The sequence below is a fragment of the Staurois parvus genome, unplaced genomic scaffold, assembly GCF_062004578.1.
Source record: "Staurois parvus isolate SC_StPar_1 unplaced genomic scaffold, SC_StPar_1.0 ptg000031l, whole genome shotgun sequence".
NCBI classification, from domain to species: Eukaryota; Metazoa; Chordata; class Amphibia; order Anura; family Ranidae; genus Staurois; species Staurois parvus.
The window spans coordinates 4,772,083-4,791,389 of record NW_028317827.1 but is presented as its reverse complement, the minus strand read 5'-3'; the positions used below and the strand labels follow the sequence as shown (position 1 = coordinate 4,791,389).

The 19,307-nt window shown below is 43.4% G+C and overlaps 1 protein-coding gene across 1 annotated transcript in view; it reads right to left on the bottom strand.

Moving 5' to 3' along the window:
• The window catches only part of GALNT5 (polypeptide N-acetylgalactosaminyltransferase 5), a 78,281-nt gene extending 61,001 nt beyond the window's left edge, over window positions 1-17,280 (bottom strand). The window contains exon 1 of the mRNA XM_089659699.1: window positions 14,699-17,280. Coding sequence (XP_089515825.1) covers window positions 14,699-16,959 — 2,261 coding nt within the window. The 5' untranslated portion in view covers window positions 16,960-17,280. The remainder of the gene's footprint in view (window positions 1-14,698) is intronic.
• Window positions 17,281-19,307: the final 2,027 nt, after the last annotated feature.

The window sequence follows — 19,307 nt, the reverse complement described above, 5'->3', positions numbered from 1 at the left end:
AACTGCAATCACATGTAGATCTGGCTCATATTCTGTTTGATTTCTCCTTTTATAGCCTGCAATGGCATGCAGAAATAAATGAATCTGTCCCACACGGATACCTAGGTTCTAATGGCTGTAGTTGGTTAAAGCTGAGCTAAATTGTAAAAATTAAATGGCGAGCAGGCAGGGTCTTTATTGCAGAAGAAACATGCTGGACAGGTGGAATTTTTTATATTACTGTAGTTGGCCTTTAAAGTTAACAACTAAATATAATTATGAAATATATAGGGGTCCAAATATAAAACAGTTGGTGGAATGTCTGACGCATTCATGCAAGCTGAACAAAGTTTCCCTTTATTGTTTCTAATAGATAAATTCCTGCACCATCAGCTCCATCTAATGGACAAATTGCAGTTTATTTTCTCATTCCGGTTTTTAAAAGAAAATACACTGCATTTGGGCTGCTAGATGAAGCTGATTATACAGGAAATAATCTATTTGGAAAATACAGTGAAGTTTCGTTCAGCTTGCACAAATGTTTATAAACAGACTCCATAGAGTGTATGTAAGCTTTTCTATCTGCCAAAGGATCTATATGTCCTACCATCCAGTTCTAAGATGTACACAGCTCTGCCACATAGCACAACCCTGGCAGGAAAAAGATCACATTTCCATCTGCTGCAGTTTGTTTATTTTTTGTTTGTTATTTATTTATTACAGGCACTTATGTACGTTGTCAATTTACACAGCGCTTTACACAGATTTATTGTACATTCACACCATCGCTTACCCCCAAGGAGCTTACAGCCTAAGGTCCCTAACTCACATTCATACTTGCACATATTATGGCCCATTTAGGCAGAAGCCAATTAACCTACCAGTATGTCTTTGGAGTGTGGGAGGAAACCGGAGTATCCAGAGGAAACCCACACAGGCACAGAGAGAACATGCAAACTCCAGGCAGGTAGTACTGTGGTTGGGATTTACACTTACAATTTTGCAGGTTGATGACTGTTCTGCGTATTATAGGGAGATTATATATGCACCCCCCCCCCCCCCCCCCACACACACATTATTGATTGAATCTTTTAATTTACACTTATGCTAACTCAATGGGACTGGAGCCCAGGTTTGGAAGGCTCCATGTAACTCCCTATCAGTGGCCCTGTGTTGCTTCTCCTTCTCCCAGCCTGAGCTCTGCTGTAAATGGACTTCAGGAGGCTGATACCAAGACCAATTCAGGTACTTAAACTGTTTGCAGTGTAAAGAAATACATAAATACAGAGCAACAATAATAAATGCCTTTTATATTTGCCTGAAATTTAGCAGGACGTTGCACACTGAGCCTTCATGCACACTTGACTACCCAGAAGTAGTGGGTCTCTAGAGGAGTTCTGTAGCTTTAAAAATGCTCTAACGCTGAAAAACACTGAAAAACGCGATAAAACGCCGCAAACTGGCACATTTTCCTTTGGTAAAAAAAATGCTAAAAAACGCAAATGCGGAAAAAAGCAGGAAAACTCTGCTAAACGTGGCGAAATGCAGCTAAACGCTAATGCAAAAACGCTAAAAAAAACTAAAAAACTAAAATTTTTAACGTGAGTTTACTCAGCTAATGTTACCAGCGTTATCAAAACTTCAAGTGTGCATGAGGACTAATGGTGTCAGATCACATCCAACTTTATTAAAAGAGAAGTATGGGATTTACTATATATATATATATATATATATATATATATATATATATATACTAACACAATATATTGCCAAAAGTATTGGACCAGCCCTCTAAATCATTGGATTCAGGTGTTCCAATCACCTCCATGGCCATAGGTGTATAAAACCAAGCACCTAGCCATGCAGACTGCTTCTACAAACATTTGTCAAAGAATGGGTCGCTCTCAGGAGCTCAGTGACACCAAGCATGATACCGTGATAGGTTGCCATCTGTGCAATAAGTCCATCCATAAAATTTCCTTGTTACTAAATATTCCACGGTCAACTGTTAGTGGGATTATAACAAAGTGGAAGCAACTGGGAACAACAACTCAGCCATGAAGTGGTAGGCCACGTATAATGAGAGAGTGCATGCTGAAGTGCACAGTGTGCAGAAGTTGCCAACTGTCTGCAGAGTCAATAGTCAAAGACCTCCAAACTTTGTGTGGCCTTCATATTAGCACAACAACAGTGCATAGAGAGCTCCATGGAATGGGTTTCTATGGCCGAGCAGCTGCATCCAAGCCTTAAATCACCAAGGTCAATGCAAAGTGTCGGATGCCGTGGTGTAAAGAATGCTGCCACTGGACTCTAGAGCAGTGGACACATTTTCTCTGGAGTGACCAATCACATTTCTCTGTCTGGCAATCTGATGGACGTGTCTGGGTTTGGTGGTTGCCAGGAGAACAGTACTTGCCTGACTGCGTTGTGCCAAGTGTAAAGTTTGGTGGAAGGGGGATTATGGTGTGGGGTTGTTCTTCAGGGGTTGGGCTTGGCCCCTTAGTTCCAGTGAAGACATTTTGGCCAATTTCATGCTCCCAACTTTGTGGGAATAGTTTGGGGATGGCCCCTTCCTGTTCTAATATGACTGCACACCAGTGCACAAAGCAAGGTCCATAAAGACATGGATCAGTGAGTTTGAGGGGGAGGACCTTGACTGGCCTGCACAGAGTCCTGACCCCAACCTCATAGAACACCTTTGGGATGAATTAGAGCGGAGACTGTGAGCCAGACCTTCTCATCTGACATCAGTGCCTGACCTCACAAATGCACTTCTGGAGGAATGGTCAAACATTCCCATAGACACACTCCTAAACCTTGTGGACAGCCTTCCCAGAAGAGTTGAAGCTGTTATAGCGGCAAAGGGTGGCCCAACTCAATATTGAACCCTACGGACTAAGACTGGGATGACATGAAAGTTCATGTGCGTGTAAAGACAGGTGTCACAAAACATTTGGCAAAATAGTGTACAGTATATACTCACCTAGGTGGATGCAGCATCAATCCGATGCTGCATCTGTCCCCTACTGGCTATGTACTGAGAACTGAGCAATCAAACACCTCTGATTGCTCAGTTCTCCCCTCCACTCTGAGCAGAGAGCTGTGACTGTCAGTCAGTGGCTCCCTGCTCTGCCCCTTCAGCTCTTACTGGAGCGCTGGGCTGTGGAGGGGGCGGGAGTGGGAGTGGCTGGCTCAGGCTCTCAACGGCTCACTGAGAGGCTTAGCCAACTGCCAGCTATCTGGGAGGATCCCGACTTTAAAGTCAGGATTTTTCCTGAGCCTGGACTGTCACTGTGATGTCAGCTGACAGAGGGCTTTAGCCACTGATGGTTCAAAATGGGTCACAGGAGTGCAGAATGAACTGCTCTTCTGTAAACCAAAGGAGAAGTACAGCCAAAATAGCTGTGGCTATACTTCCCCTGTAAAGTGTGACTAAAGGCAAAAATTTTTTTTTCATTTTGGATAGAGTAAAGGAGGGTTATAACCTCAGTCATCTTTTATATTTTTTATATTTTTGCCTTTGTGTCCCACTTGGAGAGATTTCCCTTCACTTCCTGTCCCATATCTAAAGTGGGCAATCCCTGGTTGTCACCAGAACTAGTGTCCCCATTGGAAGACTTCCTCTCTATTACTTTTCTGGGGACCTTTCAAAATTTGGAATTTTCTTTTACCTTCACTTGCTGTGATAATGGTAAACAGGACAAATAGAAAAAGTGAATCTCCCTAACAGGGGCACAGATAGCAACAAAAACATGATGGATGTTCTAATTCCTCTCCACTCTATCCAAAACTAAAACAAAAAAAAGTTTTGCCTTTAGAGAGACGTTAAAGTGGTTGTAACCCCTTACATATACCCAGTGAAGTGACTGGCCTCAGGTGATACACCTTAAACAAATCATCCTACATACAGTCAGGTACATAAATATTGGGACATCGACACAATTCTAACATTTTTGGCTCTATACACCACCACAATGGATTTGAAATAAAACGAACAAGATGTGCTTTAACTGCAGACTGTCAGCTTTAATTTGAGGGTATTTACATCCAAATCAGGTGAACGGTGTAGGAATTACAACAGTTTGCATATGTGCCTCCCACTTGTTAAGGGGCCAAAAGTAATGGGACAGAATAATAATCATAAATCAAACTTTCACTTTTTAATACTTGGTTGCAAATCCTTTGCACTCAATTACAGCCTGAAGTCTGGAACGCATAGACATCACCAGACGCTGGGTTTCATCCCTGGTGATGCTCTGCCAGGCCTCTACTGCAAACTGTCTTCAGTTCCTGCTTGTTCTTGGGGCATTTTCCCTTCGGTTTTGTCTTCAGCAAGTGAAATGCATGCTCAATCAGATTCAGGTCAGGTGATTGACTTGGCCATTGCATAACATTCCACGTCTTTCCCTTAAAAAACTCTTTGGTTGCTTTTGCAGTATGCTTTGGGTCATTGTCCATCTGCACTGTGAAGTGGCGTCCAATGAGTTCTGAAGCATTTGGCTGAATATGAGCAGATAATATTGCCCGAAACACTTCAGAATTCATCCTGCTGCTTTTGTCAGCAGTCACATCATCAATAAATACAAGAGAACCAGTTCCATTGGCAGCCATACATGCCCACGCCATGACACTACCACCACCATGCTTCACTGATGAGGTGGTATGCTTAGGATCATGAGCATTTCCTTTCCTTCTCCATACTCTTCTCTTCCCATCACTCTGGTACAAGTTGATCTTGGTCTCATCTGTCCATAGAATGTTGTTCCAGAACTGTGAAGGCTTTTTTAGATGTCGTTTGGCAAACTCTAATCTGGCCTTCCTGTTTTTGAGGCTCACCAATGGTTTACATCTTGTGGTGAACCCTCTGTATTCACTCTGGTGAAGTCTTCTCTTGATTGTTGACTTTGACACACATACACCTACCTCCTGGAGAGTGTTCTTGATCTGGCCAACTGTTGTGAAGGGTGTTTTCTTTACCAGGGAAAGAATTCTTCGGTCATCCACCACAGTTGTTTTCCGTGGTCTTCCAGGTCTTTTGGTGTTGCTGAGCTCACCGGTGCGTTCCTTCTTTTTAAGAAGGTTCCAAACAGTTGTTTTGGCCACGCCTAATGTTTTTGCTATCTCTCTGATGGGTTTGTTTTGTATTTTCAGCCTAATGATGGCTTGCTTCACTGATAGTGACAGGTCTTTGGATCTCATCTTGAGAGTTGACAGCAACAGATTCCAAATGCAAATAGGACACTTGAAATGAACTCTGGACCTTTTATCCGCTCATTGTAATTGGGATTATGAGGGAAAAACACACACCTGGCCATGGAACAGCTGAGAAGCTAATTGTCCCATTACTTTTGGTCCCTTAACAAGTGGGAGGCACATATGCAAACTGTTGTAATTCCTACACCGTTCACCTGATTTGGATGTAAATACCCTCAAATTAAAGCTGGCAGTCTGCAGTTAAAGCACATCTTGTTCGTTTTATTTCAAATCCATTGTGGTGGTGTATAGAGCCAAAAATGTTAGAATTGTGTTGATGTCCCAATATTTATGGACCTGACTGTAAGTTGTACTGTTTATTTGCAGTCTTCTCTTTTCTACATCTGTTTGAAGTCCAGAATTTATAAAGCTTGTCTGGGCTTTCAGAAAGAAGGGACAGAGAGCTGAAATTACACTCTGCAAAGGTCAGTGAGTAGAGCTCTGAGAGCTGCTTGGAGGGAAGAGACCCCCCCCCTTTACACAGCACACAGGAACAGAACTGAAGCTGTCACTCACAGGTTGTGTGCTGGAGATCCTTCTCCTGTCACTGTTTTTCTCTTGGTGTCAGGAAAACTTGTCAGATAGCAGAGGAACAAGGCAGCAAAGAGAAATGACACTTAGGGGTTGATTTACTAAAACTGGAGAGTGCAAAATCTGGTGCAGCTCTGCACAGAACCCAATCAGTTTCCAGGTTTTTTTTCCGTGAAAGCTTAAAGTGTTACTAAACCCGTGACCCTGTATTTACTATATCTGGTCTACTACAGTACACAGTACATGGAAATGCAATTAATTTAGTAGCAGCACAGTGGCTAAATGGTTAGCACCTCCTCCTGGCAGTACTAGGATCGTTGGTTCAAATCCCAACCACGGCACCACCTGCCTGGAGTTTGCATGTTCTCCCTGTGCCTGCGTGGGTTTCCTCCCACACTCCTGGTAGGTTAATTGGCTCCTGTCTAAATTGCTCTAGTATTTGTATATATGAATGTGAGTTAGGGACCTTAGATTGTACACCCCTTGAGGGTTAGGGACTAAAGTGAATGTACAATATATATGTAAAGCGCTGCGTAAATTGATGGCGCTATATAAGTACCTGAAATAAATAAATAAAATACAATCTTCTAAATACCTCATCAGCAGTTAGAGCAGTCTTGTGACTTCTAGCAGAGCACTGGTTAAAGCTTATAGGAGTTTTCATTCTACCCTGATTGTCCTATGAGGCTGCATAATCCCTCTCTGGACAGTGCTGATTGGCCCTGTGCTGATCACATGCACTCTCCCAAGGAAAAGAAAACCTCTCTAGCAATACACACCAAGTTGTGCATGTGCAGCTTGGCCACAAGGGTCTGTTCTATCAAGAGATGGAATGGGGACTGTAGAAGAAGGGGAGGATCAGAGAAGACAGGATCAAATTGCCTTTTTACACAATGCAGAGGATAAACCCTTAGATTCCACAGTGAATATAACAAGCATGCTTTACTGGATATATGGACTGATTTTACTTTGTGGGTTTAGTAACACTTTATTTGAACAAGCTGAAACTAAAAGTTGATTAGTTTATATGCAGATTTGCACCAGATTTTGCCTGTCCAGGTCTAGTAAATCAAACCATTAGTGCTTTGTATCGAGACATTCACACACTATAGAGGTATATGCTTTGTTCATGTTTTATGTCCAAGGTTTACAACCACTTTAAACAAGGAGATAGCACACTGCAACCCTAAAATTGGCCCTTTTTAACATTTGCAGAAATAGCAAAAAAAAAATGTATTTTCTATGTGACTTGTTCACAGCATATATGTTAAGTGGTGTACATTGCGTGAAAATGCAGCACCTATGCAGTTTTTTACAGAGAGAATCGCACATCACCATTTTGCAGTGCATAGTTAAAGTAGTTCTAAAGGCTTAAAGTTTTTTATCTTCATGCATTCTATGCATGAAAGTAAAAAATCTTCTGTGTGCAGCAACCCCCCAATACTCACCTAAGCCCCCTCTCACTCCAGCGATGTGCACTGGAGTCTCGGCTATCCCAGGACTCCCTGTTTTCACTGGCTGAGACAGAAGCGGGAGCCATTGGCTCCCACTGCTCTCAATCACAGCCAGTGAGCCAATGAGAAGAGAGAAGGGGCGGAGCCAAGCCACGGCTCCGTGTGTGAATGGACACATGGAGCAGTGGGTGCCCCCATAGCAAGCTGCTTGCTCTGGAGGCACTCAGCAGGAGGGAGGGGCCAGGAGGGCCTGCGGGGGACACGAGAAGAGCAGGATCCGGGTTGCTCTGTTCAAATCCACACAGCATGTACGTATAGACATGTTTGTTATTTTTTCCTAAAAAAAAAATAAGCCTTTACAATCACTTTAAATGAAATATCCTTTTATGACATTTCAATGAAGTAAACAATGGGGTGTGTTTTATTGGAACCTAAAGCTCGTCCGTAGGTTTGAATGAGCCCTAACGCTTATTTGTCGAAAATTCTTTCTCGCTGGCTTAGTTGTCTCTCTGTACATATATGGGTGATATAAATAGATGTGACACAGAAAAGCTGGAAGTAGGTCAGTTTAAGGTCTGCTTTAGCTCCAAGAGAAGATTTATGATTCTATACACATGCATACTGTAGTCACAATAATATAAAAGTAAAATAAAAACAAACAGTGAAGCAAACAAAACATATACACCCGTAAAGCACTGTGGAATGAGTTGTAAATGTAATCGCAGAAATATTTTTCCCATATTAAAGTGAACCTGTTAAAAAAATCTCTAGATAGCAGCTGTGAAAACTCTATGTGAATATCACCTTTACCTTCAGAAGTTGGATCTACAATGTGCACTGTATGCTGACAAACACATGCAATTACATCATCCCTCCTTCACCAAAATGTTCAATAGGAAAAAAATAACATCAAGAAAACCAGAAATGAGGGGTGATATCACTGTATCTGGGAAGACATTGTGGACTTGTCTGGGAATTCGAAGGACTGGGAAGGAATGAATGTAAATAATTAGGTAAATGGCTGGCATTTTCGGGGGGGTGGGGGGGCGATTTAACCCCATGAGTTCACATTTGCAGTTGAGGGGCGGTAACAACCTGTACTAGTTTATACAAACAGGTGTATGTCTGATGGACATACACTATATTGCCAAAGTATTGGGACGCCTGCCTTTACACGTACATGAACTTTAATGGCATCCCAGTCTCAGGGCTCGTTCACACTTGACTTTATTTGTAACTCTTGCCAAACACCCCTATAGCATTTGACAGGCGTTAGACAGGCGTTTGGGAAGCGTTTTTAACGCTCCTCAAATGCTCCCAAAATGCCCTATGCGCGGTTTTGAGGAGGTTGATAAGAGTTTGCCAAGCGTTAAAACTGTACTACAAACTCCTATAATGAAGTTAAATGGTATTAATGCGCCGCTGCCGCCTTGCAACCGTGTCGCAACCGCGTTTGCAGATCTACACCATAGACTCCTCCTGACTTGACACGAGGCGTCAGTTTTGCAGCAAAGCAAGGCTAATGCCTCCGTGTGAACAGCACTGTGTGCTGCCATGTGCAGAATATTCATAGGCATTTGAGAAGCGTTAAAAACGCTTCCCAAATGCCTGTCTGATGCCTGCTGACAGGCGTTTGAACGTAGCCTAAGTCTGTAGGGTTCAATATTGAGTTGGCCCGCCCTTTGCAGCTATAACAGCTTCAACTCTTCTGGGAAGGCTGTCCACAAGGTTTAGGAGTGTGTCTATGGGAATGTTTGACCATTCTTCCAGAAGCACATTTGTGAGGTCAGGCACTGATATCAGATGAGAAGGCCTGGCTCGCAGTCTCTGCTCTAATTCATCCCAAAGGTGTTCTATCGGGTTGAGGTCAGGACTTTGTGCAGGACAGTCATGTTCCTTTACCCCAAACTCGCTCATCCATGTCTTTATGGACCTTGCTTTGTGCACTGGTGTGCGCATTGCGATTGCAAGAATTGGATTGCATGGGTGTGAACACCCATGCGATTCGATTCCGATGTGCTAAAAAGAAAAAGCAAATCGAGCTTACACAAAATGAATGGCTCAAATTGCACTGCAAATAATCACATGTGATTTGAACAGGAATGCGATTTCTGTCCGTATCACATGCGATTTCCCATACAACTATAGAATGGATATAAAACGTATACAGTTTGCTACAGTGTTATATTTGAAAAATACAGACCACCTGGCTCTATTCTGTAGATAACAAACAGAGCTCCAGGCAAACAGATAACTGCACAATTAAAATGCAGGTATGTGAACCGCTTTTAAAGTCCAGCTATGGGAAACGTAAGTATTATCCCTTGTAGTGGGGCTGCGTCAGCACTGCAGGCGTTCACAGCTCATCTAGGTCTAGGAAACTTGTTGAGGAATCTCTACTTACTCAATCCTCCATGCTGCTAGACTGGTCCCCGCAGCATATTCTCACCTATGCTCCAGTGGTCTAAGGAAGTGTTTCTCAACCTTTTTTGCAGTCAAGGCCCCCTTTAAAATCATGGACAGTCTTGAGGCACCCCATTCTAAAATGTGAAAAACTATTCTAATAGTTTTATATAACGTGGCAACATCCACACATGTAGGACACCCAACATTGGAGGTGATTTATTCTTCGAAAGCAAATACACTTTTGCACACTGGTACTGACTAGTGTCCCAATGTTTCTCTTCTCCCTCAGTTGTTCTCCATCACTGAACTAATGTTACCCCAGCGTTGATGGAGAGAGGCATGGGAGGGTCAAACTAGGATGCTGTGCAGGCAGCTGACATCATCCTTATCAACTGATGACATCATTGGTTGTCAGGATGCCGGTGGCTAGAAGGTCGTAATGGTGCACAATGAAAACCTGTGACTTTGTAAAATTAAAAGGCAGGCTTGTTCCACCCGCTGGATTGTATACAAGTTTTGGACAATTTGTAGACATTTTGCCAGCGCACCCCTGAAGAAACCTCAAGGCACCCTGGTTGAGAAAGGCTGGTCTAAGGTCCTGAGGTCATCAAGACCAATGCAGGGTCCATAGCCCAGCACTATGTGTTATGATGCTCAGGAACAGTCCACTGCCAGAGCGTGGGGGGGCACCACCTGCCAGTGGAACAGAGGATCAGGTAAGTAAAAGCTATTCTCTTCTCCCCGAGATTGAACTAGTAATCAACCTTTGAAGTGTAGGTAAAGCCCTACTGCAATGAATATTCATTAGCTTTCCCAAAGTTTGGCTTTAAATTCTTTCCAGACACTTTACTGATTAATACATCTCTGCCAAAACAGCACACCCAGGAGGGTGACACTACTTTCTCTGTAGAAATGCTTATCTGGGAACACAGTGGTCTCACCTGCCTGCCTGGTGCCCGCTGATTGGACAAAGAAGGAGCAGCAACACCTATCATCTCAGCTTACTCTGCTTTTACCTCCTGTCAGTGTGTTACCTGTCAGTACATATGCATGCAGCAGAGCCTGACTGGCTTCTCGTTCTGCCTCTCCCTTTCCCAGTCTCAGTGCTGCTGTATTAGGGATGACCGGAGGCTAATAACACAGATTCAGGCACTACTGCTAGATCTATGTAATAATATATTTACTTATTTTGAACTATATATATTACTATCTATATATATATTAGCTGTCTTTAGTATAACTAAAGACAAAACTTTTAGTTTTGGATAGAGTGGAAAAGGATTATAACTCCTGTCAGTTTTCTCCCTTTCCAATGTTTTTTTTTCTTTGTGATCTGAACATATGTGTCTTGGTTGAGTAGGGGGTCTCACTGTCTTGAGCATGGATACTCATTGTCTCAACACCTGGACATCTATTGTTAGTCACCAACTATGACACTGTGTTAACCACTTGCCCTCCAGAGGATTTACCCCCCTTCCTGAACAGGCCATTTTTTGAGATACGGCACTGCGTTACTTTGACTGACGATTGCGCAGTCATGCAACACTGCACCCAAATGAAATTTATGTCCTTTATTCTGCACAAGTGAAGCTTTCTTGGTTTTTCTGCATTTTTTACTTTTGCACTATAAACAAAAAAGGCCGACAATTGTGAAAAAAAAAGTATATTTTTGACTTTTTGCTATTAACCAGTTGCCCCCCGGCCTATAGCCAGAAGGCGGCTGGGCGAACACCTTGTCCCTCTGGGTGGACACCATATGGCATCCTTTTCAGAGCATGCAATGCGCATGCCCGCAGGGCTACGCTGCGGAGCGATCTGTCACCGGCCATGTACCTCGGACACGGCCTATGACAGATCTGTGTACCGGCCCAGGTCACATGACAGTTGTATACAATGGATGGCTTCCTTTCATGCCATCCATTGCATACAAGTGTGTCTAGCTGTAAATGGTCACAGCGATCAGATGCACAAGCTGTGCCAATCACAGCCCAGCTATGTCATGTGATTAGCCGTGGCCAAATCACAGCTAATCACAAAAAAAAAAACTCTGAATGAATCGATTTCATTCAGGTAAATGCTTGCTTATAGCAAAGTAATTCTTTGCTATAAGCAAATTGTGTAAAAAAAAAAAAAATACTGATCACTTCCCCAAAGTAGTACAATGTTACTATGGTAACATTATACTAATTTGGTCATAGTGAAAAATGAAAAAAAAATCTTAAAAAAAGAGAAAAAATTTAATAAAAAATAATAAAATAAAAAAAATAAAAAAAAAAGTTATCAATTTTTTTTTTTTCATACTGTCACCAGTCAATGTCCCTGATCACCGCCATTCCAGTTATATGATGATGCTGTACTGCACTGGTGACAGAATGTAAAAACAAATTGTGAAAATCATTTTTTTAATTTCTTCATTTTCCGAAAAATTCTGACAAAAAAATGACAACTTCAAAAAACTTACCATGCCTCTTATGAAATACGTCGGACTGTCTACTTTGCAAAAAAGGGGTCATTTGGGGGATATCTGTACTGTTCTGACATCAGTACTTCAGGATCGATCAATTTTCAGATATATCCCAGTTTGTGAACTCTATAACTTTCCAACAGACTAAATAATAAATACTAATTTGGGTTATTTTCACCAAAGACATGTAGCAGAATACATCTTGGCCTAAATTTATGAAGAACAATTATTTATTTGCAAACTTTTATAACAGAGACAAAGAAAAACGTGTTATTTTTTCAACATTTTCGGTCTTTTTTTGTTAATTTAGCAAAAAATAAAAACCCCAGCGATGATTAAATACCACCAAAAAAAAGCTCTAGTTGTGTGAAGAAAATGATAACATTTTAGTTTGGGTACAATGTTGTATGACCGCGCAATTGTCATTCAAAGTGTGAGAGAACTGAAACCTGAAAATTGGCCTGGGCAGGAAGGGGGTAAAAGTGCCCTGTATGGAAGTGGTTAAACCTATCCAGTAAAAAAAATGTTAAAAATATGTAGTATTCTGCTCCGTGTCTTTGCTAAAGAAAATCCCAATACATGTAAATTAATTGGTTTACGTGAAAGTTATAGCATCCACAAATGACGGTATATATACTGGAATTTCTTTTCTTTTTTTTATACCAGTAATGGAGGCGATCAGCAACTTATAGAGGAACTGCGGTGGGCATTCTGACACTGGGAGGAACTGACATGGTGTCACTGACATCCCCAGTGACACCAATACAGTGATCAGTACTAATAAAAAGCACTGACACTGTACTAATGACACTTGACAGGAAGGGGTTAACATCTGGGGCGATCAAAGGGTTAACTGTGTGCTGTTTTACTGTGTACTGTGTGTGTTTTACTGTGTAAGCATACTGCTTTATATTGTTCTGCTATGCAGAGCAATACAAAGCTGCATGCTGGAGCTGATAGGGGAGAAATTTGTATTGTTTACATAGAGACCTCTCCCCTGTCAGTGATACTCGGGGGTCACTGGGTGCCGGTGGGGAAGCCGGGTTCCAGTGATCGACAGCTGAAGCCACCAATGGAATATATACATGATTTTGTGCAGCTGTGCCACCCTGTAGCAGTATTTCTTATTGTACTTTGTTTATTGTAAGGCTATGTTCACACTAGCTTTGTCAGAAGGCGTCAGCCAGGCATTTGGGAAGCGTTTTTAACCCTTCTCAAACACCTCTGAAAATTCTGCACATGGCAGCACACAGTGCTGTTCACAGGGAAGCGTTAGTGTTGCGTCACGGCAAAACTGACACCTCTGGTCGAATCAGGAGGAGTTGAAGCCTCCCATTCAAGTCTATGGTGCTGTTTGCGGTGCGGTTGTGATGTGGTTGCAAGGCGTTTAATACCATTTAAACTTCATTATAGGAGTTTGTGGTGTGGTTTTAACACTTGGCAAACGCCTATCAACCGCCTCAAAACCGCGCATAGGGAGTTTTGGGAACGTTTGTGGAGCATTAAAAATGCTTCACAAACGCCTGTCTAACGCTTGTCAAACACTATAGGGGTGTTTGGCAAGAGTTAGAAATAAAGTCAAGTGTGAACGAGCCCTAAAGGTGTTATTGTACTTTGTTTATTTCTATATCTGATGCTGATGATGCCTCAGCCTCTGTGGGACCCGGAGGGACCCTGGTGGGCCAGCAGTTTTATGAGACTCAGAGGGATTGGCTCGACTATTCGCTCTACTTAGTCTAAAGCCTCCGCACAGTGGCTGTACGTAAGTTGCCGACCAGACATGTACAGCTGAGAAATCTTTATTCTGTATTCTTGGAGCACCAATTATTGCTGCTATTCTCTGCCCACCGCAGGGTTCACCCCCTGGGGGGGGGGGGGGGTAAACACGTGTATCTGGCTATGCATATGTGCCTTTCCTTCTATGTATGAATCTCAATATTTTTGTGGATGAAACAATCAAAACATCTATACACGTTATATTTTGTTCCCTTTTTTTCATACAGAAAAAATTTGCAATAAAAACGATTGAAGCAGAACACCTGTCAGGATTTTATAGCTGTCTGTGCCCCAGTTGGGCAGATTAACCCCCTCAATTTGTCCTGTTTACCACTACAACTAAAAGTGAAACAAAAAGAGAATCCCAAATTTTGGGTTGTCACCAGGATAGGAAAAGAAGGGAATTCATCAAATGGAGACACAAGTTCTAGTGACACCGTTGACAACCAGTTATTCCCTCACATTGGAGGGATTTCTTCTCACTTCCTGTTGTGGATTTGGGACAGGGAGTGAAGGCAAAATCTCCCCAATGGGACATAGATAGCACAAAAAACTGGCAGGAGTTAAATCCTTCTCTTAGGCTATCCAAAATAAAACAAAAATGGCTTTTAGTTCCACTTCAACATGTTTTTGTAATTTGTGAAATGGGAGTTTCATTTTAAACATTACACTATATAAACACTTGGCACAGTCATGGCCCAGTCTCCCAAGACACTGGAACCATTTTTTCTTCTTACTGAATTACAGTTCTCATTAGTCTCATTGATATGCGGAGAGCTGTGAAGCTGACATTTATAGAGAAAAACAGTGAAAGGAGAGAACTTAGAGCTCCTACCCTTTTGGCCTGGTGTCCTCGATAGCTCGATCCAGAGGGATGATGTCACTCAAATAGACGTTAAAGTTTCCTTCCTTCCACCGCTTGCTTGCCTCCTGCTCCTTGTCTTTAGGAACTTTCAGAGGTCTCCCAAGCTGACCAGGAGCTTTGAGGTCTCTTGGTCTCTCAGTTGCATCCAGTGTTCGAACTTTGTGCATCCCAGTGCCTGGTACTCTGCTCTCTTGATCATGATGGATTAACTGTTTATTTTCCACATCAGCGTTACTGGAAGAACTAATATTGATACTGGCAAACCTATGTGTAATATTCTTTGTCAAAATTCTATTTACATCCTTGTTCTCTGATTCTACTAAAAGCCCTCCTTTGAAACCAGTCCTGGAGATTTTTACATCAACACCCGCACTGTGTGTAGCTGGCAGTATGGCGCCCTTTGAAATGTTCAACTTTTTAACAGTCTCTTGAGCCTGGGGCTCACCAATGGCTGCACCAGCTTTATTTAATATGATGACTGATCCATTGTTGGCAGATAACGCATTAGGTCTGTCATCTGTTATGTTGAACTTCTCAGAACGTAGGCTTTCTAAGCTTTGTGCTTTGAATTTGTCCAGTTTTAAAGTAGCAGAAGGTGGACCCTCTGCTTTGTCTTTTGAGCCCCCTGCAGCTTTGCCTTCTGCTGCAATTTTAGAGTCTAGTGCATTATTTTCCTTTATTAGAACCTCTGCATCTTTGTCCTTAACTACGACCTTAGAGCCCTCCGCATCCTGACCCTTGACTACAACCTTTGAGCCCTCTGCATCCTTTTCATTGACTACAACCTTAGAACCCTCTGCATTCTGACCCTTGACTACAACCTTAGAGCCCTCCGCATTCTGACCCTTGACTACAACCTTAGAGCCCTCCGCATTCTGACCCTTGACTACAACCTTTGAGCCCTCTGCATTCTTTTCATTGACTACAACCTTAGACCCCTCCGCATCCTGACCCTTGACTACAACCTTAGACCCCTCCGCATCCTGACCCTTGACTACAACATTAAAGACCTCTCCATCCTTTTCATTGACTACAACCTTAGACCCCTCCGCATCCTGACCCTTGACTACAACCTTAGAACCCTCTGCATCCTTATCGTTGACTACAACCTTGGAGATCTCTGAATCTTTGGCTCCTACTATAACCTTAGCAGCGCCTATATCCTTGACTTTCACAGTATCTTTGGAAGCTCTGCTATCAGGCTTTAGGTCTCCTACATCTTTGGCTACCACATCATGTTTAGGAGCCCCTGCATTTTTGGCTTCTACTTCATTCTTGGATTCCATAACATGTTTAGGGTCCAGGGGCTCCCATGCCAGTCTAGCAGCTTCTGCCCCCTTAACCTTCCCTTGAATTTTAGCGATATCATCATCCTTGAATTCCAATGCGTGGTTAGAGTCCTTAGGCTTCCCTACCTTTTTAGAGGCTTCTTCATCCTTCACCTCCCCTTGAATCTTGTAAGTCCCATTATTCCTGGATTTCACAGAATCTTTAAATGTTCCAACATCTTTGGCTCCACCATCTTTGCCTTCCAATGCATCTTTAAAGCCTACTGCATTCCTGCCACCGATGACCCCTGTATTTATTATTTTAGAATCTTCTGAATCACCCACCTTCCTTGTGACTTTAAATTGCACTAATTCTACAGGTTTATCTACCTTGTGTACTGCCCCCTCCCTCACAGCAGAAGCTGTTGCATTTTGCTTGAAAATGAAATTCTTCTTTGCTGGAGCTTTTGACAAATCAGCTTTTGCCTTCAGCCTTTGTGTGACATTCGCTGCCTGTAACTTGTTACCTTTCCCCTGAATGTTCCGATCAAGGGTGAACAACTTGGTCCCAGGTACGCCCATTGGAGCGATCGTTTTATCCAACACCATAGGCTTAATAGTCCTTTTCCTCTGCCTGAATATGCCTTTAGAGTCTAAATTAGCTACCTTACCAAATTCATCTCCAGGAGGGTGGAATATCCCTTTAAGCTTGGTGGTATCTTGGTCCCAGGGCTGCCCACCATCGCCCCACTTGCGGCGGACGCTGCTTCTCCCCGGGAGCTTCCAGGACTCAGAGCCCCCCTTCTCTCTTTTGAAAAGTTCCTCTCTGTTCAGCCTGCTGTTCATCTCATTAAAGGAGAACCTCAGTGCTGCCATGTCAAAGATCAGCCAGATGATAGAGGCAACAAAGATAAATGCCAGGGCTCTGCCACTGCCACGGAAGTACTTTCTTACCCTGTGCATCCTGGGGTCTGCTGCCTGGCAGAGCCAGGGGCCACTACTGCTGGAGCTGGTCACACAGCCGGCTTTTCCCTACAGCACATGGGCTGCCTTGCTCACTGCTGCCTGCGTGGCATTTAGGACAGGAGCTGGACTCTGCTGCTGCTGCGCTGCGCTGGGCTTCCTCCTGCTGCGCTGGTCTGCGCTGCGATCCCCGGTCCGCGCTGCCCCGCCGCAGCATCATCCCCCGTGCGCTGCCCCCCGCATTATTATCATTATCCCGGATCGCGATCTGAGCAGAGGTGGCAGCAGGGCAGACGTGGACTCTCCCCACCCAGCGACTTCTCCTATCCCTCCTGCTTGTGTTGAAACTTGAGAAGCAGCCACATATGAGGAAATGGTGTCAGTGAATGAGCCGGCTGAGCAGCCCTCACCTTGTCAGCCTGGGATAACTCTTTCCTTGCTGGAGAGAAAGGGGAGAAGGAGGCAGAAGGCAGAGGATGACAGCAAACTCAATGAAAGCTTGGAGGAAAAAGAAGGCAGAAATTAAAGTGACACTGAGCCTGGGTTAAAAAAAACAATTCTACTGAAGTATGTATTCCTAACTCAAAACTCCCTTCTATTGCTCTCAGCCTCTTCCAGATCGCCAAATTCCTTCTTTTGCTGCTATGATCTGACTTAAAGGGTGGCTACATTCATTTTCCATGGTCCCAATGTATCAGGGCTGGAGCTAGCCGATCTCATCTGGGAGTGCAGTAAAAAAAAGAAAATCAAGGGGCATAATGTGAACACATTTGTAAGTCACTGACTATCTGTCCCCATCAGAGTGCCCCTTTACATCTGTTCCCATCAGAGTGCCCTCTTGCATCAGGTACCCCTTGCATGGATTTTCCTCACAAGAGTGCCCCATTGCATCAATGCCCCAATCAGAGTTTCCCTTTACATCAGGGTCCCCATCAGAGTCCCCCTTATATCTGTTGTCCCCATCAGAGATGCCTCTTACATCAGGTTCCCCAACAGAGCCCCCCTTACATCAGGTACCCCTTGCATGGATTTTCCTCACAAGATTGCCCCATTACATCAATGCCCCAGAGTTTCCCTTTACATCAGGGTCCCCATCAGAGTCCCCCTTATATCTGTTGTCTCCATCAGAGATGCCTCTTACGTCAGGTTCCCCAACAGAGCCCCTCTTACATCAGGTACCCCTTGAATGGATTTTCCTCATAAGAGTGTCCCATTACATCAATGCCCCCAACAGAGTTTCCCTTTACATCAGGGTCCCCATCAGATTTCCCCTTATATCTGTTGTCTCCATCAGAGATGCCTCTTACATCAGGTTTCCCAACAGAGCCCCCCTTACATCAGGTACCCCTTGAATGGTTTTTCCTCATAAGAGTGTCCCATTACATAAATCCCCCCAACAGAGTTTCCCTTTACATCAGGGTCCCTTACATCATGGTTCCCATTATAGTGCCACCTTACATCAGGTGTCCCCATCAGAGTACCCCCTTACATCTGTTCTCATCACACTGGCTCATGGATTAGTGGATGTCTTCCCAGAGACCAGGGGGGTAAAACTAAAATCCTGGGGGGCACAGCCCACTCCAGCACCCCCTAGCACTGTATACAGGAACATACCCACCCTCTCCTGCTCACTGTGGAATTTGTAGCGTGCATAGAGCAGCGCACATGACTGCAGCTAATGTACACTGCCCCTTCCAAATAAAAGGAGATGAGGAGGAAAAGGAGAAGTCCAGGAGCTCACGAAGGATGTTACAAGGAGGCATAGAAACACAGTTTAGGGCTCATTAACACTTGTGTGCATCGCTCTTCAGAGAACATTTGACAGACTGCTTTACTCCTTGAACACTGCACTAGCACAGCATAACCTGGTGCATTGCATGTGGTTGCTGGGTGCTGAAAGAGTGGGCCAATTCACTTGAATTGGTCGCACTTGGCGGGGGGTGTCTACTAGGACTGGACTGATGCTGCATCCACCTGGGTAAGTATGAGTTCTAAAAAAAAAAAATCCTCATCTTCTCTTTTAAAGAGGAATTTATTTTTTCAAGAATTGAAAGTCAGCCGTTAAAAATACTGTAGCTGCTGACTTTTAAAAATCAGGTACTAAGCAGTCCTGGGATTCCATGGCTGTGTTCCTACAGCTGATTAGAAGATGACTGTGACTGCCTGTGACATCTTTTTCTTGGACAACAATCATACTGAGCAGTCTTGCCACCCTAGGACAGAGAGTAAGTTAGGACTACATAACACGATGTGAGGACTACATAACACCTCCTTCTCTTCTTCGTAACATGGGAGGTGTTTTGTAGTCCACTAAGATCACAAGGAGAGCTGTAGTGAGAAAATAGGTT